Source organism: Stegodyphus dumicola, chromosome 7, assembly GCF_044657685.1.
Source record: "Stegodyphus dumicola isolate Sdum_Otavi_A_Nest chromosome 7, ASM4465768v1".
Lineage (NCBI taxonomy): Eukaryota > Metazoa > Arthropoda > Arachnida > Araneae > Eresidae > Stegodyphus > Stegodyphus dumicola.
The window spans coordinates 25,482,585-25,509,309 of NC_140774.1; the positions used below are offsets into that span (position 1 = coordinate 25,482,585).

General features: G+C 34.0%; 1 protein-coding gene across 4 annotated transcripts in view; it reads right to left on the reverse strand.

The window, feature by feature from the left end:
- The window catches only part of LOC118187783 (liprin-alpha-1-like), a 295,871-nt gene that overhangs the window by 119,820 nt on the left and 149,326 nt on the right, over positions 1 to 26,725 (reverse strand). For all 4 annotated transcript variants that reach the window (XM_085819989.1, XM_085819990.1, XM_085819988.1 and 1 more), the window contains exon 2: positions 4,254 to 4,355. In XM_085819989.1, coding sequence (XP_085676115.1) covers positions 4,254 to 4,355 — 102 coding nt within the window. The remainder of the gene's footprint in view (positions 1 to 4,253; positions 4,356 to 26,725) is intronic.

Genomic DNA, 26,725 nt, shown 5'->3' on the forward strand with positions numbered 1-26,725 from the left:
GGATTTGGCGACTGAGTCCCCCTTATCCACAGTCGCCCTTTAAAAGGGGCAGTATATAAGGTATTTTCTCCCTTCTTCCAGCATGCCTTCATGGTGTAAAGGTAGCGTATTCGAGAGATTCAGGTTCCATTCTCGTTGAGGGCATTGCATATTTTTCATATCTCCTGCTTCAAAATAATCTAATGACTCCACACTTCTTCCTTCTATTTAGTGTTCCAACTGTTTTTTTTTTTTTTTTTAATTCATTCTATTCCAACTGTTTTTTCATTAAAGGCAAATTTTTAACGTAGCTTGTAGCGGAAGTATTTAATTCTTCTAAAAATGTACGTTTTATAATGTTTAATCATTACAATTCTTATCAAAATATTACTTACAATTACCAGATAGACACCAGTTACACATCTCCAATGAAACTGTTATGCCTTCTCGTGCATTTGATAAGTTTAAAATTTTAAATAAAAAAAAGTGGTTTAAAACTTCTTCGGACTCAGTTGTTAATTGCATAAGCAGGGAAATAACTCGCCAAGCTATCTTTAACAGAGATTAAGAATTCAAGCTAGTTAGAGGGCGAAACGTAACAAATCACTTGAAATTAAATTATGTATTGCTGATGTTAAAAAGCAACTCAAAAATATTACCCAGTTATCTGCTATCCTTGCTGTTATTCCAAGCATTTTTTTTTTTTTTTTTTTTTTTTTGTGTGTGTGTGTGTTTTTAGTGGAGAGTTTTCTTTAATGCTGATGGTTTGCGATATTAATTTTTTCATCGCTCCGCAATGAACAAACTGAACATTTTTTCAGACAAGCCCCGGTTAATCGAGAGTTGATTGTAACTGCCGAATAAAATCTGCTAATTTTAGAGATTAATGGTTACATAACAACAGTCAAATTGAAGTATTAACTATTAGTCTTTTTATATTTGAATTAATAGAGCTCTATCTTTTTTGAAAAAATTTTATACCTGAAAACACTTATTTAGGACATATACAACGAAAAATGTCTGTAGGCACCTTTTCTGAACATCCCGTATAACGTTATCTATTAAACCGATAATTATTAAATGCTTCAAATTATAAGATAGTACAATTTCGAGTTATTTATTAAAACGGGAGGATTTTTTCGATACATGTTTATGACAAGCTCACAAAACATTCAAAAATTAGAGATAGTAGATTTTGGCAGAAGAGAAAAATATAAGGCCAAAAGATCGATAATCATAAATGATGGAAGATTTATGAGATTGTCTCGAACATATTTCTCACCATCCAACATATCTATCTGCTTCCAAATGTATGAGGTTTCCTGACATTTTTCTTTCTTCATTCTCTTCAATAAACAATGAATTAACCATTTTGACTATGTTCACATCCTGGGTTTTAATGCTTGTTAATTGCTACTGATGAACAGATCTTTAAGATCTTCGAAACCTTTCTCGAAAGAGATTTAACCTTTTCTTTTAAAGTCTGGAGCTAATGAAACATTATTAAACATTGTCGATTTCTATGACGTATTCAATACACTTCCACAAGATTTACATCTTTAAAAAGAAAGATAAAAGTTCAAGTTTAGAAGAAGCAATGAAGCATTTTACATTTTCAAACTTCTAATAAACTAAAGATATCACTAAACGTAAGAAACACAAAATATAAAAGTTAACACCTTAAAACCTTGCCAGATATAGCACATTACATACAATGCTTAAATTCAACACACCAGAAGTCGTCCGAAGTGCCAAAAGAACCCTGGTACGGTAATTTGCCATAATGGTTCTTTTACTATATCTGAAGAGACTTGCGGTCCTGCGCTCTTTCGCCGGAATCTTTGTAATATGACTTCGTATTCTCTTCTCGTTATCTATTCTGAAATTTCTATCTCTTCTGTGGAAATTGTGTACGTTATCTATTATGAAGTTTCTATCTCTTCCAAGTCATTCTGTGGGGCCTCATACGGAAGCGGCGTAACAGTAATAGATGGCAACCGCAGAGAGGATGATAATGCTGTACGCCTAATTATTAATTATAGCTACAGGGCCAGCAGTACTCTTTTTGCAGTGTAACTAACTCTTTCACATTTACTCTATTAACCCGATTTTTGCCTTCTTACGGCTCTTACTTCATCTGTATCTTCATCACTACTTTCCTATTCTATATGGTAAAGTTGTCTACGCACAAACGTAATTTCATTCTTCATCAATAAAAAATCGATTCCTTAATATTGAAAATAATATTCCTATTGCCACAATTATCGATCTAAAATTGAAGACGCATATGTAACAATAAATCTACAAAACATATTTAAGATTAAAGATTGGCAGTTCTTTTATAAACTCATAAAGAGATATTGCCAAAACCAAACCTAAATAAACATTTTATCGCTCGAATTATCGGGTCAAACAGAGTTACCACATTAAATGAAGTGGTGACAGTAGTGACGGAGAGTTACCTCTTGATTTACCGCATCAAATCAAATGGTGACTGAGAGTCACCTCTCTAGTGCAAAAGGTTAAATGTATGTTTAAATCCCTGGGAAGAGCAAAATATGCAAGAAAACTTGAGAAGCTGAGAAAGTAACAATCCACGTAATGTTTTCCGAAACTCCACATTATGAGCCGCACTCTTATCAAGGATAATAAATATTTGTTAAATAATATTACACCACATAAAATGTTATTGCGAATACATTCAAAATGTTTACTTTTCTTGTATACCGAGTATCACATTTTGCCATTATTAATCTAATCCTTTTTCTTCGCTTTATTGTTCATTTAATTTTTTATAATTTAACTTACAATTTGCCTTATTTAATTTATTGATACTTTATTCGTTTGTCAGCAGTTCATTTTAATTATTATTTTTAGTAGTATTTTATTTATTTTTGTTTGCCGTTCCTGGTGGCTTTTTTCCTTCTTATTTTAGAAATTAAGCGTTAACCACATAAAAACGTTTATTGAATTTTTTGTACGCTGAAAGAAAAGCAACCTTTAGAACAATAGCGGATTTATAAAATGGAGGGGGCTCACTTACTGAGTTTCTGTGGAAATTCATCTTAACGGCAGGGTACGTTTACTGTTTGTTTTAATTTAGAAATTGGCTTGGTGGCCTTTTAAAACGTGGGGACGCTCGCGAATGCGACTTGCGTGACATCATAAATCTGTCTCAGCCTCTGAATACAACACACCAGATCAACAGGTGATACTTACACCAAAATGCCTTCTAATGGCGGAAAAGAAAAGTCACAAAAAGAGTATTCTAGAAACTGCTGAGGACCCCCACCCACAAAGAATTTCATTCTTGACATCGATATGAGAATTTTATAACACATCAATTAGGTTCACCAAAACAAGTTTTAATTATAACTACTCTCCCTATTTTTCCTTCCCTGTGTAAACTTCAATACACTCCATGTATAACACATCGAAGAAATATCAGATGTCCTGTAACTAAATTACACAGCGGTTTAATGTACTACCTGACATAACAACAATGACATAAAAACTCTACTTATCTGCCTATTGAGAATAAGCCTAGCATGATTTTTCTAAACTTGAAACCTTTTGAAACTAGAACATCGCAAGCTTAAACATGGGGACCTTATTTTCTAAACGAAGCAAATTGAAAAAAACTAATATATGCAGTGGATTTCAATTCATAAGTTGCCCTCCAAAGCAGAAATCTATTTATAACGCAATGCTAAAAGTTTTTGACTTTAAAAGAAGACATTCTGAAACATATGAAAGCTTTTTAATACTCGCGCAAAATTTTGTAACCATGGTTACTACTGCCGTTGTTGCCAGGATCACTCTCGCGAGAGACACAGCAACGTGAAAACAGCATTAGAAGATTTTTTTTGATTTCAAACCGTAGAATATTTATTGACGACGGATTAATCTATTGCAAGGCAGATGGAAAAAAAGTCACACTAAATGCTGGAAATTACGTCAATAAATATGCATTTTATGTTTTCTTTTATTCCTTTTTTCCGCCTAAAAAAACAGGGAAAACATCAACCCAATATAAAATAGAACAACATTTACATGCAGAACAGCTCTTATTGGAAAAGCTTGAAATAATTCTTTTTCTCACACTTTTTCACATACATGCAATTTTTTTATATCTCTGGGGTATTTAATTAATTAATTCAAATACCTTAGATTCGAATGTAATCCAAAAAGACGTTATCAAAGAAAAAAATATCTTAACTTTAAATGAATGTAATCTAAAAAATGTTATGAGAGAAAAAAAAAAGTTTTCTTACTCGGGTGTTGTTTCTCTCAGCTTTGAGTTCTTGGATTTCTTCCTCTTTCTCTAGTAACAACTCTCGGGACTGATTGAGCTCTTTAGTGAGAGAAGCAAATTCCTGCAAATTAAAAAAACAAAGAATTCAGAATCAGCATTTGTGAAGGAATTTTTCAAATTAACACACGAAAATATTTACTTTGCTTCACAAACACAAGAAGGAAAAAATATGCATAATTTTACTTTTAATTCCTTTCTAGTGTGAAATGCTGTGAGATAATTTAATCAAATAAGAGATAACTCAAAAAAAAAAAAAAAAGAGGGAAATCAAAATTTCATGTATTAAGTTATAACATCAAATATATTAAAAATCCATATATAAGAAACGATTAGAGTTATGAATTACAGCAAAATCTTTCGTAACCGGTAATATTAAAATAACGGCACTTTTGTAAGTTTAAATTTTTATAGGTAGGTTAAATAAAAATTGATTTTTTACCCTCAAAGATTAGATCTGACGTCATCTCGGAAGCAGTCTAATAGAGGTCGACTCAAACGGAAATCTACCATCCTAACTAACATACTCAAAAAAGAAACAGTGAAAAAATAATATTGACGGAATACTTAATTAGAAACGAAAAAATAGGAGAGAGATAACAGAAAGGGAAAGTTAAAAGGGAAAAACCCCAAAAAGAAAAACGAAGAGACAAAATGGGGCAAAAAGATTTTTAAGTCACATCCAGTTTCTGAAACAGAGAAGTAGTTTTGCTTAATTTGAAAAAAATGCGTACAACAATTATAAAAAAGTGTGCATGTTATCAATCAATCTGGGCGATAGACGTCAAACTACGCCCTTCAAGCCTGCCAGTCGCTCTACCACGTGTAAAAGGCGTCTTGTTGTTATATTATAACCATATTGCATTTACACTTTCACGTTCAGTTGCAGTAGAATGCCTAGAAATTACCCTTCCTTTGTCCATTTAAAACTGCCTTGCACTGCATTCGCTGACCTCTCGCATTTTGCGTGCCCTAGCGTACCCTCTGGCGTAGTGATGCTGATATTTTCCTATTTTTCTACTGAGTTGGCATTTTACTCTATTGATCGCAAAATGCCCTTTTTAACAATTTCATGGATGTATGTTGAAAAATGAGTTTGTTTCTAAAGTTTTGAACACCAGTGTACATTTGTGTATATTCCATAAAACGATAAACAGGCTATTAAGGACACATATATCGTACAGATTTCTTGTTATACTGAAATTTTTCTTATTGGTTTCGGTATTTCTAAGTATACAGTTTGCCTATGAACTATCGAAACGGCGGCTAATATCCAGAAAGTTTTCCAATATATTGATTAAAAAAATACGCGCACAACAGGAACTGCACAATTCAATCAAATCTTATTCAACAGTCAGCTACAAACACATAATTCACTAGTTTGAAAGTACAGATATAGGAATGCTCATAACTGTTTCATTATACCAAAATCAAATCGACGTTGTTGCACAAATGGCTGCTAACGATTTCGCCTTACCACAAATCATCGCCATTCTCTTCATGACTGTTGTATAATTAGATCAAAGGGAGGTAAGGCGCTACTGAGAAGAGAGAAAAACACGGTGTTTCAAAGAATAAAAATATATACAACTGCCATAGCTCAAAGAGCAGGTGTAAATTCTTATCACCAGTCTCTCTATTCCACCAAGCAGGGAACCGAAAATCCGCAAAGCACCATACTTTAACAGAAAGTGGCAAAACCAGCATTCGTAATTGGGATGCATAAATATTCGAATCTGCAAATCAGATGGAGAGCTGAGGAATTCAATCAGAGTCATTCGTGGCGGCAACGACGGAATGAAAATCACGTTCTTTGCTAAGAAACTAATTCACCAAAAGAGGCTTCCCTAGTGCTCCCCAAACTCCCGTTAGGGCGACGACCATCATTTTTCATAGGGAGCGAGCGGCTAGCCCAGCCTCTTTTTTTTTTTTTTTTACCTCTACCTTTTTTCTTTCTTCTCCCGCCGTCCGTTGCTTCATACAATATTCAACCTCATGGGCCTGTCTGAAGGGGGCAAACCATGGAAACAGTTTTCAATATTTCATATCGGTAATACTATAATTTCCGGTCAGAAAGTTTTAAGATGCTGCGTTATACGCAGAACCGAAGTACATTTAAAAGCATCAATATCCATTATAAGCATAAATGCATGTGCAAAGTAAATACAGGAAACACAGTCCAACAAAAAGAAAAGAAAAATGAAACAAACACATCTTTATAAATGAAGATTAGTCCACAAATTCCACGTTTTACTATTCTACCACATTCTATGTACTACATTCCAAGCAAAATTAATCTGACGATAGCTTGCGAGTTGAAGTGATCAGCTTTCTACGATATTTTCATGTACACTGCAGGAAAACAAAGAACAGTTCTATAGCTCCCTGGATGATACTGGTCGATTGACAAAATTCAACTTGCGTTTTTCATGTCTCGAAAGCGCGATTTAGGATATGTATTGGTTTACATATAGAATTATTCTAATATAGGTATTTTGACACAAAATCGGACCTTTTCTCAAATAACATACTGATTTTTTTTCATATTTCGATTCTGCGACTCAAATTATGCCAAACTACTAAGTTTTATAAAAATCGCACGTGTAGTTTTTAAAAAATTAGCTCTTAAAATTTTAGCTCCTCAATGTTAATTGAGTTGGATATATATTTATTAATCTCTCTTTTTTATTAAACTTATTTGATTCTTCCTTTCACATTTCGAAATTTAGGTTCATTCCAAATAAAATTCTCCCATTTTTTTACGATTTATTTTTTAAATAATTAAAAAAAATTTCGAAAAAAAGTTTGAATTATAATCTATAAAAATTTTACCAGCATCGTAAAGCAGACGTATTTCTAAGCATACCTTCAAAACATTACAGTTTTGTATTCAAAATGTCCGAAGATATTCGTGAATTTATATATTGGGACGTTTTGAAATTCGGCATATTTGTTGAAAGCGATAAAACATCACATGTGGTTTAGACATTATTTGAAATTAAGAACGATGTGAATTTTTTCTGTTCATGCAAAACATTTATACATTAGATAAATGATAAAAATAATAAAAAAAACATATGCGACGAAAAAATATCCCTATTTCTTTAAGAAATTTTGGTTCTAAAATTAAAACGCAAGAATGTTTAGCGATGTTCCATACAAACAAATGGATTTATTTTGGAAAGGCATTTGCACAATTATACTCTCTACAGAAATCGTTTGCTAAATTCTCTAAAATGGCTGACAGTTGTTGAATGAAAATGAACCTGTCAAATGCTGAAATGGCTGGGTGGTTAAATATCGTTCAAAGATTATGAAATCGATTTCTCAGCTACGGAAACAGTGTTGAGATGATCAAGTTCCAGGTCGCCTACATTGGCATCTTCTTTACAGAACCCCTTCTTAGCCCTTTCGGCTAGAAGAGAACGAATCACGTTACTGCTCCAGATTGTTGCCGATTACTTTGAAGTCCCAAAAAGAGGAACATATGCTTCTACTGCAAGCAGAAAATTGTAAATCTATGGTCCGTTTACTAGAAAATTCGTTATTTGTCTTTTATTACTTCGGTCACACAAAGGATAATAAATGAGGTAAGAACGAGGGCACGTCATGTGAAATTAGATGCAATGAGGCACAATAATTTCATGTACTACTCCACGAATTCTTTAAATGTCTTTCAAGTCTTGTTTCGATTTAAAGAAATTAAAAGACATGATACATTCAATCTAGTGCTGTTGAACGCGATATGTAAAGGGGCGAAATTGTACTTGTTTGTGCCTATTTAGGCAATAGCACTGGCCTCTGTGTGTTTCCTCCAGGAATGATCGCAACTCAGACGTACAGGAAGGACAACCTTGATCCTTATATATATGACTATATACTACTACAATGGGGCATTTTTAATTTTTATGGCGATCACGCCCACCCGTACAGAGAACATATAGCCGAAGAGTACCTTGACGACCAAGGTATTTAATAAATGGACTGGTCAGCTTAATCACCAGATTTTAATACGATTTAAGTCTTTGTCGTACCCCATCGTAAGAGGGGTAAATAGTTTGTCTCCCTCTCCAAGATCTTCAGATCCTTAAATTAGTTGCAATGAGGATTACGGTATAGGTGGTGATTCTGCTGACAGAAATAACTAAAAATTTAATCAACTGTATACACGGAAAATGAAATCACGACAGAAAATAACATTCATGATGTAGAAGGACATAGTCTACATTGCTGTTCTGATTTATGTGAGGAAAAAGATAATTTTTTACATATCTAAATGATCATGTGTTTCCGGAAAATCCTGTTTTGCAATTTTTCCAGAATTACACGATGTACGACCTTCAGAATATGCAATAAATAGTTGCATGATCTATATTTGCTTCAATTTTCATATTTCTATCTCGTTTGTTTTAAACTTTCTGCGTTAAAAACTATTTGTTCTTTTATTTTTAGAGGATTTTATTTCTTTACAAAGAGTCTTGGAAATCAATGTAAACGATTTAGATAAGTTGCTTCCTTTATTTGAGTGTTAAAGTTTTGCAAACAAAATAATTGGCTTACGAGCTGTAAAATGTATTTTGAAGTGAGTAGAAAGCAATTGCTTTCTAATCACAAGTTTTTAGTTCACAGGTTTTACAACTTGTTCTGTCTTGAAAGGAAAGGATAGAAAATAATAGTATATGAGTTTATTTTTTAAATCAATATAACATATTAAAAATACTTACAACATATAATGATTGTTAACTGTAGAATTCATCAATAAAAAGTATTTGTTTACGTCGCCGAGTTAGAATGGCACCGAAATGGATAAAGTATTGTCGATTTTAAATATCCTTAATAAATCCAACTACTCTCGGTCTATTCAAACCAAACTGCAAACATTTTAATGATAAAACATCCACACGTAGACATTTAGTAATAATTCAATATCACAGATAAGCTTTAAAATAAGAATTACAACAGTTATAGGTCAGCTACGTTTTTTTTTTTTTTTTTTTTTTTTTTTTTTTTTTAGCGACCGAATTCTTCCGACGACAAATCTCAAAAGCGCGTTGCCAACGCAGGGCAACAAAAAGTGGAAATTAATTCGATAGGCGTGGAAGTATTAAAGATTATTAAAGATTAAGATTAGGATTAAAGATTAGGATACGAATTAAAGATTAGGATACGTATTAAAGATTAGGATACGTATTAAAGATTAGGATACGAATTCACATCGATTAAGATTAGGATTTCATAAAGATTAGGATTAAAGATTAGGATATGAATTCACACCGAAATTAAAAGGAAAAGAATAATACATAAATAAACGAATAAATAAATAAAGTCTTTCTTTTTTATACATTGTTATGCCGAATTAACACTCAAACGAGTCAACGAAAGTAATATATGGTTATTAATGGTTTCTATTTCGACGCCAAAATGAGAATTAATATTTAAACTGAACAGATTTTATAGATTATTTTTTACTCATTCTTCCACTTACTAGCAGACTTCAATCTAAACTTGAAAGTTTTAACCTGAAATTTCGAAGATATGGGTTTCCAAAATTGCCTTTAGTTGTTATTATTTCAAGTATAAAAGTTCATGCAAAAATTAACTCTTTATACTCTCAAATGCAAGAAGTATAAGAAAATCGTTATTCTTTTAAACAAATTACAGATTATTAACGGTAAATTAAAAAAAAAAACTGAACTTTTGTGCTAATATTCAATTATCTTGAGGTTCTAATGCTAATTTAACAATAACGACCCAAAGAAACAATGTTTCAGGAATGGCATAACAACAGAAGCTGAAAAGGCACCTGCAATACAATTTTGAATCTTGGATTTCTTTCGTTATAATTGTTTATTTGAGACTCATATTCTACTACTCAGCCATATTTTTATGTTCAATTCCTTAAAGTGGAAAACAAAACAATCACACATAAATAAACCTAAGCATCCACCTTAAGTTCTAGCCATTTTTGGTATTCATTAGTTAGTTTACAACTGCATCGTTGTTCTCCTCATTTAATACCATGAAACTATTGATATATGCTTAAGCTTATTTAGAATTATTGAAACTTTTACTTACTTATTCCGTTAATCATTATTAACTTGTATTAAAAAAAGCAATGTTAAAAATTCTAAAGAAAAATCTGAAAGCTTTCAGATTTTATATTACGCCCGAAGGGGCGTTTTTTTAACGTTTTCTGTGTAACTTCATTTATTAAGTATCATGTTCTTCGCACTTAAACCATAAAATTCAATTCAAAAACAATATCACAAAATAATTTAAGAAAAGCATACCTTTAGAATTTCTGATACACAGTTTCGCGCGCTTGGAAATAAGAATGTTGTTTTTTTCTCGTACAGTGTTGCCATTGTTCGCTTTGTAATCGTTGTGTTTGTTAATCAAAAATTCGTTAACGTTTCACATAATATGGATTAGATAATGAAACAAATTCCAGATTCCAAATTTGGGGTTCCAGATGCCTATATTCAACTGGAGAATTACGTTATTCAAGATTTGATGTCTCTAGGTACCGTTGTGTTTTCCCAGTGCGAGAAACGTACATATATTCATGTAGATTCTTCATTATTTAATTTCTTTAAGTATAATTTCTGATATTTGGCGGCAACAATTTGAAAGCGGAAACGCCGTTTATAGTGAACCAACGCAAAATGCCAAAACGAAATTAATATCCCTTTTGGGCAAATTGCCCGTTTGGCCTAAAAACTCATCAAAGAACACAGAAAACATTAATGTGATAAATGCTTATGTGTATAGTATCATTCAATGCGATTATGCCCTACTTCAAAAAGTCACACCTAATGTATCATTGTAAACAACAATGTTGAATCAGCTTGCAAAATACGAAAGAAAGCCATAAAGTAAAAAGAAGAATAAGAATTTGCGTGCAGACATGTAAATGCTGGCGTGAGACTAATTCTTCTCTTCCGCCTATGTCTTTTGCATAACAAACTCTATCGCGACACTAGCAAACAGTATTAGCTACAAAATATTTTAACTAGTTTTCTTAATGATAATTACAAAACTACTTACATGAAGTTTTACAGGATGCATTTTAACAGCTTAACACAAAATTTAACATTCAGTGCACGAAACATCTGTTTCCACACGCAATCGTTTAGGCACTAAATTACAGTCTAACCAGTTGTATAAATGAATAACGTGAACAGCAAAATTTCTTCACGATGCTCGTTAAATATTTGCAATAGATCACTTCCAGTTAAAATGTTCGTCACAATTGATTAAATATTATACTTTCTCAGCGCCCCAGGTGCTTCAAAGCCTTGCGATTATTTCGAGTAAATGAATTCTATTTATACGGAAGCAAATGAAATGCACTCTCGCTATTCTAAGGGAAGTTTCCTTCAAATCAAAAACATCGCAACATGTTTCTGAATGTAAACAGTAATGCAATTTATTTCGATCCTAAATACGGCGGGCAAACTTTTATGTCTGCAATGAGGTGTAGAAAGAGGAAATGAGGAAAGTCTACTCCCACTCAAAAGGGCGAATGAGTTTCATTACATGTATGTATATCGAATACCTACAACTCCGCAAATGACAAAGGCACAGACAACTACTAAGATACTGGCCAGACACTGATATACGTGGGTGTGTGTATGATTAGTCTATTAATACTTCAACTGATATTTGCACAGAATTTATTGATAAAAGACGCTGAAAGATCTATGTTGACACCACAATCATCTGTGCCTTTCACTGGATAAAATGCTGAGTTTCATGAAGGCCCACCAGCGACCGAGTCGCTGAACAGTGGTAGTTTGGTCTGGGGTTCGAATCCGGCTGGCTGCATGAGCCTTTTCGTGGTTTTCCCCAGGTAACGTGTATTACGAGTCAGTTTCCATCAGAAAGTCCTCCACGAAGGTATCCCTCTCCTTAGGCAGATAGCCGTCGAGGCTTTGCCGTAATCACATAATCCAACCATCATGGAACACGACCAACTTTTATAAATCAAGTTTCACGAAACTGTAATACTACGAGAGATGAAAACATCTTGAAATGTTTAAAAGCTGAAAACTTGTAATTACAATAAAAGGTTTTTTTCCATCTTCTCTCTTGTGTTACCATGGGTCCTTTACAGCGTTCTTTATTGAAAATGTTTTACACTGGTAATTTTCGTCATACACATATCGTTCCAACGCCATTCATTGTTTTTTAATACGGTGAATAATTTTCGCAGAAAAATAAAGTTGTCGTCATTCTTTAAAATTTTTTAAATCTTTTCACTGTAATCGTAACCGTGAGAGCTCTGTTGTTTTAAACCATAACAATCTCGAGCGGATGCCTTCAAAATAATACTGTCTGAAATTTGATTTCGAGTGGTTGAGCCGATAGGCTGCTTGGGGTACACATGTCGAGAGAGTTCTTTTATGACCACCCTGTATATGTGTATGTTTTTGTTATTTGTGCATATATATTGATTATATTTTGTTTTTAAAAAATTGTTTTGTAATTTTATATACGTAGGTTGGAGCAAATGTCATGGCAACTATTTTTGTTCTTGAAGATACCAGTCCGGTTGGAAAATGTGACATATACAGACGAAAGGACAAGGTCTTAACTACATCTGTGGACAATGAATAGCACTGAAATATCGTAACACACGAATTTATTACGGTAGTATACAAGGCAATATGGCTTTCACCGTGAAAAAGAATGATAACACAATACACATAAAGTTGGCATGACAAACATGGGCCTAAGACAGTAGCTAGTACCCTGCTACTCTCACCACACGCTGCCAACGATGTGGGAGGTACTTAATACCATCAGCCTCAGCATTTGCCTCACCGTGTATGAATCGGGTCATCTGCGCTAATGCGCACAGCATTAGCAATGTCCTCTTGTGTTGCAAACCGCCTTCCACGTATTGGTTCCTTAATCTTGGGAATAAGATCAAAGTCACAGGGCGAAAGGTCAGGACAGTACGGTGGGTGCTCCAATTTTTCCCATCCCCAACATCTGAGTAGCTGCGGTACACACTCTGCTTTATGCGGTCTTGGATTGTCGTGCAGAATTATTGCACTGTCCACGAGATTCGGACGTTTACCCCGAACGTCACGTGGTACCTGTCACACCAGGAAGTCCCTGTAGTATTGTGCGGTCACTGTTCTGCCATAAGGAACAAAGAGGCAAACAATGACACCACTGACGTCATACGCGACTATGACCATCAATATGACTGGGGAAAGATTCTGACGGACCTTCTGCTGCCTTGGTGATCCAGGATGTCGCCACTCCGCGAACTGACGTTTCAGTTCTGGTTCGTATGCCCTGGCCCAAAATTCATCGATGGCAATTATTCGTAACAAGAATTGATCGCCGTCCGGTTGCCAGCGCGCAAAGTGGTCGGAGCATATTGCATAGCGCACCCACCTTTGAACTTCCGTCAGTGCATGCGGTACCCACCGCGAAGCGATTTTGCGTAGCTGTAGCTTATTACGTAATATCCTGTAGACGGTGCGTTTCTCGATGCCACTTGCCCTCTCTAACTCCAGTACCGTAAATCGTCTGTCTTCCTCCATGGGATGCTCGATGACGGCACGTGCCAAGTCAGTCCGCACACTCACCGGTCGTCCCGTACGTGGCTCATCATTCGTTACACACGTCCTTGCTGAAACTTTCCTACCCACCGTGCTACTGAACGATATGGTAGGGCATTATTCCCAAGGGCTTCTACAAATTCACTGTGACATTCCATCGCATTTCTCCCTCGGAGAACGGCTTTTCTGATGTAAGCGCGCTGCTCAACACGGGTTACTTCCATCTCGCACGACACTCACCAACTGACTGATTTCAGAGCCCTCGCTACCACAGAGCCAGCTATCACAGAGCCATCTGTTTTTCTGCATACACACTATGCTTGTAGAACTTCCACACGACAGATATACGTTTTGTGAGCCGTTAACATATCTACAAGAAAAAAATAGTTGCTATGACTTTTGCCCCAACCCTCGTATATATGTGTGTATTAATATTGATTATATTTTGTTTTTTAAAAAAATGTTTTGCAATTATGTGTGTGTGTACACACACATATACACACACATATATATACTGCGCTGTATATAACTGTATGGATACTACCCATTTATAACTGATGTTACGCGTGACGCGTGTGTGTGATGTAGTACTTCGTGTAAGATAATAAGCTTGGAAATTATATTTTTTAGACTTAATTTGTCTCGAACAACGTTTAACTAAAAATCTATCTCATTATATCAGTAATATTCAATTGTATTTTCTGTTTTTCTCTATACTTACTTTTTGTTTCTCAAATTGAAAGTGTTTTATTCTATCCCTGGCTAAAATTATGAGATTCTTTTTTTAAGTTAAACTCCTTTTTCTGTTTTCTTTAGGTGTGTAATTCCTTACAGTTATTTATACAAAAATCATAATAATAACGCAAAGAAAAGAAACCTCAAATTTATATTTATTTTCTATCTGAAATTTAAATTTTCGTACCTCAGGAAATTTCTCTTGGTTGTTGAGACATTAGAATTAATTGGAAAAACCATAGAGATAAAAAATTAGCAAACGCCTTCGCCGGGAATCGTACCACGGATCTCTGGAATACCGGCCCAGCGTGCAGAAATCCTACACCACGAAGGCACGCTAGGAAGGCGGGAGAAATACCTTATATACTCCCCCTTTTAAAGGACGACTAGGTTCTTTTTTAGGGAACCCAATCGCCAAATCCTAAGGAGAATCATCATACAACACTCTTTTAGTTCAGGTACCACTGTATTAGGTACTTTGGAAGCAGGCTAGATGAAAAATTAGCAACCGCCTTCGCCGGGAATCGAACCACGGACCTCTGGAATACCGGCTAAGCGTACAGAACCACTATACCATGAAGGCATGCTAGGAAGGCGGGATCAATATCTTATATGGTTACATTTCGCAATTCGAAAGCATTCAAATCTAAATGTTAAATTTTCAAACTCACGTTTATTTCAAATAATTCTAATATGTTGAATTAACTTCTAAATAATTTCTGAAAAATAAAACACACTTTATGTAAATCCTTGAAAATTTTGAATTCAGTTATTAAATTAAAAAACTGTCTTAAATACTCGACATAACTACCTCAAATAGCTATACTAAACAATTTTTCTGTACTCACGCTCACGTTTTTCAAGCAATGCTACAAATTCGATGATTAAGTGCTCGTCCGTGGATAAATTTTAATATTTTAGTTACTATTTCAATAAGTTTATCCAGCTGCAAAACGTTTGGCACTGTATTTACAACGACGGATCTGTGGCACTGTATTTACAACCACGGATTGCTAAAGTAATTTATTGGTTGTAAATACATAATGAGATTTACTTTCATCGATTTTCGTTATGAGACACTTTTTTCAAGCAATGCTACAAATTCGATAATTAAAAGCTCGTCCGCGGATAACTTTTAATACTTTAGTTACAGCTTCAATACTTTTATCTATCTGCAAACTTTTGGCACTGTATTTATAACATATATTTTGCTAAAGTAAAGCATTTGTTGCAAATACGTAACAAGATCGTATGATGATGTAATACGTAAAGAGTACGTATCTGTACAACGAGATTACCACGTCTGAATGGATAGAAGCTTCGCAAGTAGCCGAGTGGTTAAAAGACTGCTGAATACTGGTAGTTCATCCTGGGTACGAATCAAGACGAACAGGCTGGTCGTTTGGTGTTTTCCCTGTTTATCCCCATGCGTAACGTGAATATGAGCCAGTTTACGTTTACAAAATCTGCTACGAAGGCTTCATTCTTCTTAGGCAGAAAATCCTCGTGTGTTTTGCCATACGAAACAAATAATCTGAGTGAATAAAAAATGGTCGAATACCCATATCTCTTTGCGACAGTCTTTATTTTCGAGAAAAACACTAATGAAAAATTATACTATATCTAACGTACAGAAAGTAAACTTCACACATTATAAACTATTCATTGCGCAGCTAATACATAATATTTATTTGTACTGCATGTACTCCTTATACTCATTCCATGTGAATCTTTGTTAGCTATAAATTAGAAGGAGAAAGGAGGAAATTCTAAGAATAGGTGGGAGTTTATATTGATATCGTAAACATTTGCGCATCACACTAAATAAAATGTTAAGATACGTGGTGCAAAACACAGTTCTTTCCACTTGCTTGCTTTGAATAATGAATTGTTAAATTATATATTTTTAATTACAGATTTAAATAAGGAAAGGAAAAAGAAGTTATTAAATTATATAGAGATGATTATTTAAAGTGTTGTATTTCCAAAACATATATTTCAAGCATACAAAGTGTATTCACTAAGATTTAGAAGTTACACTTACATGACATTTCAGCAAACCTTCCATATTATGACATCTCAACTGCTTTTTCTTTTAACTTAAATATCGTTTGCTTATGTATAAAACATTTCTATGCAAGCAATGGCTTGCTTGGATACATTGAACATCTACTAATACGTATTTGATAAACGAGAAAAGAAAAAAAAAATAAAGTTTTTCCCTAAAGCAAGCAAAAAACACAATTTTCCCAATAAATTATTATTCTAGATGACACTTGACAAAAGGGAATTGTCATTAAGGGACAGAAAGTGAACTGCGAATTTTATAAAGACGTAACTGAACAGAATTCAGGGTGCTTCAGCTTTGAAAAATCTCAGTTGAATAAGTGGTTGTTGCTGCATGACACTACGCCGTTTTGTCTAGGAAAGTAAAGTGTCATAATTCTCGACCATACTCCGTATTCACCAGATTTGGCACCCAAACACTAATTTCCCATCCTTAAAGTAAAAGCTAAATAATGTTCAACAGATTTTATAAAACCTAATTAAAAAATCTGATGTGTACATCACATGACTTCCTTGCACGAAATATTAAATTATAGGCATTTTTTCTTCCATTTCATTTAAACGTATTGGATTGAATTAAATCTACTTCTTCGATAGCGCATAAACCACAACAGAATACATTCACTCGTTAAAATTCACTATATTTATTTACCACAGCGACACTCTAGCGCTAGCTTCACTTACTAGCGTTACATTTCGTTCATATTATAAATCAGAATGCATATAAATTTCTATCATTTGAAGAATTACCTAATCGTTGCCATGTGTTCTATTCAAATACTTAAAACAAATCTAAAGCGATGTATAAAAGAAATTAAGCAAACAAAACAAAAAAGAACACTTTTTCACGGAAGATTCAGTATTTCTCATTCAATTAATTCAGTTCTCACTTCCCGACAAAGCAAAAATACATAAAAACTCAAAATATCTATATTAAAAATTACGAAGTAAATATTAAACAATTATTTCCTCGAATAAATTCCAGAATGGATTAAACATGATTTAATTCGCAATAATAAAAGATGGTGTTATCTTTGTTGTTGGGAAGCTTAGTTTCTCTAGATTGGCAAGAAATCCGCTATTTTGCCAAGTTTAAAATATAAGCAAAACATTTCCGCCATCGCAAAATTCATTAGGTTTAGCTGCACTTAAACAACCTTTAAATTGTTGATAACTCCACAAATATTGCATTCAGATTTACTAAAGGCATAAAAACCTTAACCGGAAGATAAGAAAAACATAATTTATAATCATTTTTAAAGCAAAAAATGTACAACTTACAAACATATAAGAGTAAAGAAACTGAGACCACTGAGCCGGTTAACAAAGTAGATATATATATATATATATATATATATATATATATTGAATGATCTAAATTCATGATTTACATTCAAGTTCCTTTAAAAAACAATTTTCGGAATTTAACTTCCTACTTATGGGTTTCCTCATTTTGATACATTCTACTAAATTTATATTAGGAGATAATATAATCTATTTCTTTAGTAAATAAATTATATATACATATAATTGATATACGTTTGGCGAGGCCGATTGCAACCAAAATACGAGGTGCACATCTACATGTTATATCAGTCCTATATACAAAATTTCAACGTTCTAAGGCTACTCGTTTTTGAGTTACGCGAGATACGTACGTATGTACAGACGCCACGAAAAATTCTCTAAGAATTAATTTTAAATCAGGTTTACAATTTTTTTGGAGGAAAAGAGTCTTTTAGTCTGTCTACGTACAGATGTCACGCAAAAATATCATTAAATTGCATTCGATAGCGGTCAAAATGGATATTTTCTTTGAAATATGATGCCTGAAAATTTTCGCGATTACAATACTTCGTTTTTACTTCGTACAATGAAGTAAAAAGACGAATTCATTAAGAAATGAAACCATCTGTGTGAACTTATTAGGCACTCTATACAATTATAAAGATTGAAATCTAAGAAGTAAGAATGTTATTTTCTTCAACTTTCGGATTTTTACGAACCGAGTCCTAATACTTTGTAGACGCATTGTGTAAGATCATGTTTCTCTATGACCAGACAGAGATTTCAAAATAAGTAGCGAGTATTAATATAATAATAATGTTAAGAATTGTGTATGTATGTAAATAATTTTAGTGAAATTATATGCTAAATTGTCGTATCTTTTGTACAATGTAACTTGAAATGCCTGAAAATACAAAGCTCCGTTAAGGAAATAAGATTACAGGGGCACGTCCATTTACCATTGAGGTAAAGTTTTGGCGACTAATTTCGCCGCTAAATTTGGCAAAAAATTGTCGATATTTAGGTATGGTCCCTGGATCACTGTGATTGACCCTTAAGATTGAAAAGAGAATCCGCTTCTCAGTTTTTAGTTTAGAGTTGACTTCGGAGTACTGAGAGATCTCGGTGCGAGCTTTGCTTTTTAGACGCGATTTGCATTGTTTTTAGTTTAATATTCTAAATAGTTTAAAGTGGTAATAACTGAGGCTATGTCATACTGAGGTGAGATGTACGAGTACATTTCTAGAAACTGCTAAGTGTTTCTTTTGGGAAAATAAATTGTTTCAAGCTATAAGGTATTTTCTCCCTTCTTCCAGCATGCCTTCGTGGTGTAACGGTAGCAAGGATACTGCACATTTTTCATATTTCCAGTTTCAATATAACCTAATGTAGCCCGAAGTAAAAGGTGGGCAATAATTCGTCACGACTAAGACTTGGTGACAGAGTCCTCCTAATCCCCAGTCGCCTCTAGTAATAAGGCATTTTCTCCCTCGTTCCAGCATGCCTTCGTACTGTAACGGTAGCAGTCTCGCCACGTATTCGAGAGGTTCAAGTTCGAGTCCCGGAGAGGGCATTGCACATTTTTCACGTCTCCAGCATCAAACTAACCTAATGACTCTACATTGGTTCTGTGTGTATTCAAACCATTAAGAACCCGTACGCAAGCAAAAACAGCAGCAGCAATAATAATAGTAATAATAATAATAAGAACTGAAATCACTGTTCCACCTGATGGCAAGCGTCGCAAATGTGTCGTCGTCAATTGAGAACGTTTGGAAATTACTGTTTTAAACACTACATTAAGCAAACTATTTCCAAACGTTAAATATTTAATATTACCAAAATCTTTCTAATTTTTAATAAAATGCAATGTCAGCTAACTATATCGTTCGATATTAGGACTGGAATCGATTCAATTTATGTCTAAGAGGGAAAGAAAGAGGAAGAACCTTTCCTCATTACCGAATCTCCACCATTTTCGTCGAAAGTTCTTCGCGAAAATGAGTTCTGGTAACAAGAAAATCGCTTTAAACTTAATTTAAATAATAAAAAAAAGAAGAAGCGAAAAAAATAAGAATAAAAAACTGCAAATTCTAATAACTAGCAGCGAATCGATGAAAATGAACGATTCCCATTTGAATTTTCATCGCCGCCAGAATCACGCAATATACATATACACATTCCCCCCAATTCAGTCCCCCTCTTCTGCTTTTTTCTTAACTCATGTGAAATCTTCTAAAAGGAGAGATTAAAATTCAAAAGCCGCCATTTTAATTCAAAGAAAAAAAACTAAAGTAACTGTATTAAGGACCCAAAACAATGAAGTTTTAAATGAGAATTTTTTTACTTGAAAAGTGCATAAAAATAACGTATAACAAGACATGTATTTTAGTCTTTTCGCAATGAAGAAAGCAAAAAATTTATAATTGTCTAACGGACGCAACATAAATTCCGAAAATTACATATTATAAGCAGTTGATTACTGTCGGAGAAAGATTAAAGCATAAAAAATTAATTATATTTCCTGCACAGAGTATAATACAATGAGCAATTACGGCATACAATGACCAGCAGGTGTTTTCTCAGAAAAAAATTAAAATTTGCCACCTTATATGCTTGCTTTGCAAATTTCTGGGAATTTAAGGGTGCGCTGTCAGCTAAAAAGAATGTTTTAATGAAAGAAAATAACGTCTAGATATAACTCTTTCTTTCGGTATTCGTAGATAGTAAAATGTTATAAACTGCAATATGTAAGGAATTCCTTTTTTTTCCCACCGAGTGCCTAATAGAAGCACCGCTGCATGGCAATCGGGGTGTCCAGAGTTCGAATCCCAGCTAGGGTGTGGTGAACTTATAACGTTTCTTGCTTAAGAAAATAAGACTGTACAAGTGGCGCCCGAACTAAAAGCAGATGGCCCTCGCGTGTTTGCCTCTAGCAATTAATAATGTTAGTGGAATAAGCGAAACGAAGCTTCATATGTCTTTCATTGAAAATTCAAATTTAAAATGAATAATAAAAAATAAAATAATTTTAATTATTTATGGCAACACAGCCACCTATCTAAAGAGAAGAATACTTTAACCACTTGCAATGGTAAGATGCGTCACACACGTCAAGATTAGAGGTGAAAACAATGCGAAGGAAGGACATCACTACAAAACATCGCGAGAAAGGAAAAAAAAAAAAAAGATTTGGACACCACATGACTTCCTTGCACTACCTGTTAAATTGTACACATTTTTTGCTGCATTTCATTTAAACTTATTTGCTCGAATTTCATCTGAGATATAATTCTCATTCAAAAAATTCAGTTCTTACTTCGCGGCAAGGTAAAAATACATGAAAACGCAAAACATCTTCATTAAAAATTGTAAAATACAGTAATATTGTAACACATAAAAGACCAAATATAGTTAAAACAGTTAGAAAAACAATTTTTACAATTAAAATTAGAGTTTCTGCGCAATTTCTAGCAATTCGGCGAACAAATGGCGGCTTCGTCAGGCTTATTTCCACGTAAAAAAATTTTAATTGTTCATGTTTCTACAACTATTACAAGCAGATTGACTAAAGGGATAAAACATTTAATCGGAATATAAGAACAACATAATTCAGTCCTTTATAAAGCAAAAAACGCACTATTTACCAAAATATAAGAGCAAAAAAACTCATATACACTCTTTTGGGAAAAAAAATCGAAGTAACAAGAAGGACATTTGCGATCGTGACGAAATTTGGTATGCAAAAACATCTTGATCGAACATGCAAATGATCAAAGTTTCAAGGCAAATGAACAGGAATTGCGATCATTTAGTGCGAAACTCGCAAAGTATAAAACCAGTAATAGAGGCGGAAAATTTACCTTTTTTTGTTGCTGCCATTGTAATTCCGTAAAGAAGCAACTAAAGATGCCATTACAACGATATCGAAGACCTTACAGACAACTACACAACTTCGAACGTGGTCCATTGTAGGGTTGCGTGAAGATGGGTGGTCATACCAAGCAATAGGCCGTCACTTCACAGACACTGCTATGCAAAGATGTTAGCAGCAATGGTTGCTACAAGGAAATTGCCGACTACAGGAAGGCTCTGGAAGGACAAGGAGCACAAATGCGAGGCAAGATAGGACAATTGTTCGCCAGGCCCGATTACTGTACAATTGTAGACTATGCAACGCACTACAGCCACGTCTATACCTCCCGCGGTACCGTCCACCATCTCACGGCGCTTGTCCTGATCAGGGGTTACGCTGACAGAGGCCTTTAAGACGTTTTAAGACTTTAAGACCCCACAACATCGACGGAGTCGTCTGGAGTGGTGTCGAAGCCGATCAGATTGGCTGCCATCAGATTGGCATCGTATAGTGTTCAGCGATGAATCCTGCTTCATTCTGGAAGAAGATGACCACCGTGTTTGTGTCTGGAGAGGACGGGGCCAGTGGTCCCAATCAGCCTTTGTTTTACGAAGGCATACAGCCATAACCCCTTGCACATTTCTTTAGTCCTGATACTGAAAAAATTCTTAATGACTCTATAAGTCTGTTTCTGTATTGCATGACATCTTAATTAATAATTTAATGTGAAATAAATGCAATATAAATACCGAAGAAATTTATGTGCTTTCAATTAGTACCTAGACAGTATTAAGAAATCTCTAAAATGTCAACATCGCAGTGATAAGAGGCTACTAAAAATAAAACTCAAAAAGGAAGCGTGAGCGTTATGCATTTAAATCGAGTTGTGAAAGTAAATAAAATTAAAACTACTACTCTAAAGAAATGCAAATGATACGTGAACGAAGAAGTTTTATGAAGTAATCCATGAATGGAGTAACCATAGTTTTTATACGCAAAGGAAAATCAAAAGCGCAAATGTGACTTGCTTTATTGTGATATTCATTCGATTGTTGTGAAACAGAAACGAATCCGCAATACCTTTATACTTTCAAGTAATTTTAACAAAGAATGAGAAAGTATCGATTTCGATTAGCATTTTAATAATTTATAAACTGTAATTTCAATTTCGTAAAATTTTGCTATTATATTTTCTGTAATTTCTTTTCCAGTTTGAATAACATCGACGCCCGTTAATAAATCGCTAATTTATTATGGTAAACCCGAAACAGCAAATTCTAGTCTTCTAGTCTAGGAAAATAGCTTTCACTTATTTTGGACACCATTCCGTTTAAATCAGAAACCATTTAAGGCATTTGGAATTTTCGGGGACTAAAAAAAGAATCATAAATCTTATGGCTGATAAGGAAAATTAATCGCATACCTACGAAGATTAAAAGATTATATTTTTTGAAGTTTCATTTCCTCAAACGTTTTTCTTTAACTTCTTGCACCAATAATTTCAAAAAAAGCTTCAGTTGCGCGGATCGATTAAGACAGTTTTTTACGCAGAAATGAAATGAAAAAGAGAATCTATTTTCTAAATAAGACGCCTGTGTTGATACTTGCAAGCGGCACAGTAAAAACTCTACTCAGATTTATTTAATCATAAATTAAATACTTAAATATAAAAACATTTTTCTTAAAGCTTACCTGTTATTTTGTAGGGTTTATTAGATTTGTCGAAGCATGAAAACATGAAAAAGTTTCAATGTCCTGGTCGGGACTCGAACTGCGGACTTTCCGACTGTTGGCCGGACCAGCTTCTAATTATATCACTAAGCCATACGGTAAGGAAGGAGAAAAAGGCAGTCTTTATCGATCAATAAATCAAATCTTTACAATCTTTCTTCGATAAGATTGAATTAAAGAATTTTATGAGTAACAAGCATACATTCAAAGCTGTTACACACCTAGATGTTACTGAATTCGGGATAAACAACACTTTGTAAATACCGCGACGCAGCTGCATCATTTCTGCGCATGTGAGGACGCTTCCATGGGGTATAGTATAATGCTGGAAATGTAGCCTTCTTTAAGCAACTATTAAAAGATAAATATAGACTCCTTTGATCAAGGGCAAATAATAGGTACTCTGTGGATGTGCCATTCAATTTCAATGTTCACAGTGCAAAGATTCCAGACAAAAGAAAGACTAATTGCACAAACTGCAAAGGATAAGCAACCTTGATGTGATCTTCGGGACAGCCGTATCGACGTACCCCGTAACACTCAGATGATCTCAGACTAAATGAGAGGTGCAGTCGGACAGTCAACGTACAGCTTTCTCCGTATGGGCTTCAGAAGCCAAAGATCCACGAGAGTAATATTTTGCATTGTACATTACCATATCCAGCTTTTTGCATGGATCACAGTATGCCCTGACTGGACCATCAACGATTGAAAACAGGTAGCATGGATTGATGACTCTGCATCACACTAAATAGGCTACGAATATAGCTCCAGCGCCATGAAACATTCAGCATGCCAGTTTGTAATTGTACAGAGTCAACGCGGCTTATTGATGATCTGGAGTATTTTATCTCAGCAATCTTTATAACTTTTGGTCGTTGTACCAAGAACTGTCACTGCATTTAAGGACGTAGGTCTGCTGAGCGATCACTTATATCCTTCGACACTTTTCTGCCATTGAGATAGAAATACAGCGTACCATGTTTCTATTACAGAGTCTAATTGGCTACCACCTGATTCGTTGAGCATTCAACTGCATTCTTCCTGCTCAAATTACCACCAAAATTCCAGAATTCAAACCCCACTGAACACATCGCCGTTACTCTGAAAACACATGTGTAAGGATATCCTTCACCACAGCATTCTTAATTGATTATGGGTCATTCTAGAAGACATTCAACAGGCAAACTCCTGGAATAATTCAGTAGACTAATAAACCTATGTCTCATCGTGCGGCAGCTGTAATGCCAAAAGGACAGCAACTCGTTACTAATCAAGTATCCATGATTCAGTGCCACTTCAGTGTATATTTGTTTAACGGAGTGGAAAGGAAAGATCTTTAAAACGCACTTTTTTATTATGTAATTTACTTTAATGAATAATTCATAACTATATAACTTATATTAAATACACTTCTTATTTTCTTAAATATTACTCTGTACGAAATTTCTTAATATGTTAAAAATATCTTTAATTGCGCACGGTTATATTATTATTGCTGCATATATTACAAATTATATCAATCAGCTGACAAGTCACTTGTTGAGTCAATAGGGTCCCTCGCCGGGACTCGAACCCTGGACCTCTCGAATACGCGTCAAGTAGGCTTCCAATTACACCACGAAGTCATGCGAAAAGAAGGGAACAAATACTTTATAAAAGTTTGATATTGTTCACATAGAGGATGTTTTGTCTGCTGAAGGCCAGGTTACTAGTTTGGTTCTGTCTTCGTAGTTGCTCTATTCTTGCAGAAGTGCTTTCTCACCAGTATAGCTTAAAAACCAATTTTCCCGTTTAAGTTTTTCTGGGTGGCGTTGAGCAGATACGCAAATTCAGCTTTTATATTAAAACTCCACTTTTTTTTTTTTTTTTTTTAATTTCTCTCCATAATTGTTGGCTGAACTGTAAGCACTAGGCGTGTCTTCTGTTCAACTTATTTCGTTTTAAATAAAAGGGTCTTACGTTTATGTTTCAATTTAGACATAGCGGTAAGTCGCTCACAAGTCTAACTATTAAAAATTATTTTAATAAACGTTTTATAATATTGAATATTTACTATTAAAGATTTATTAAAAATGTTTTAATTATTTTTAAAGCATCGAATATTTACTTAATCATTTTTAAATAATTTTTAAATAATAATACAAAATGTTATCGTAATAATTGATAAACCAAGGTGCTGCATACTGTACAAGCGTACAGTGTACGTGAGGCATACATATGTGATACCTCCAAATGTGCATATAATACATACACTGCTCACTATTCATTTGTTTGCAGCTGATATAGTAACAAGTGAGCTGACATAATTTATTTTAACGGCGCGAAAACAAAATTTGCGAATTTCAAATGATATGTATTACTTCATGAAAAATTTCCATTTCCTTTTTCTAATACCGATACGTTGTTAAGAATTATTAAAGGAATTCAACATGGAAGGAAAGACTAAGGCTTTTAGCAATACTTGCTGTATAAAAGAAAATTTTGAACAACTAGATTGCAAAGTTATTATTAATTAATTTTTTTAAAATAAAAACCCGAAAACGAAAAATTTAAATTTTCACTGATTAATAATAACTTTTTTTAATTTATGTATATATATATAATGCTAGAAACTATTTATTTCACGATTATTATTGTATTGCTGTTTGTGTTTTCTGATATTAACAAAAATCTTTAAACGTCATTATTCAAGATTTCATTAGAGACAACTTACGTTAATGAGACCGCGATTTAAATTTTGTCTAAGTTCCGTTATAGGCTTAATCCGTCACTGCCCATATATACTTTAAATACAGTATAGAGTTTGATGTTCTTTGGTAACATAAATAGATATAAATCTTTAAAAGATGATATGCGAATTAGTGCAAGTACGACAGAGACAAGGAGCATGTGTAAGGGACCCTTTTATTAATCTAAACAAAATTTAACAGATGACACCAGCTTCTACTTACAGAAGACACAGAGAAAAGTAAAGGGTGTAAGAGACCCTTTTATTAATCTAAACAAAGTTTAACAGGTGACACCAGCTTCTACTTACAGAAGACACAGAGAAAAGTAAAGGGTGTAAAAGACCCTTTAATTAATCTAAACAATGTTTAACAGGTGACACCAGCTTCTACTTACAGAAGACACAGAGAAAAGTAAAGGGTGTAAGAGACCCTTTTATTAATCTAAATA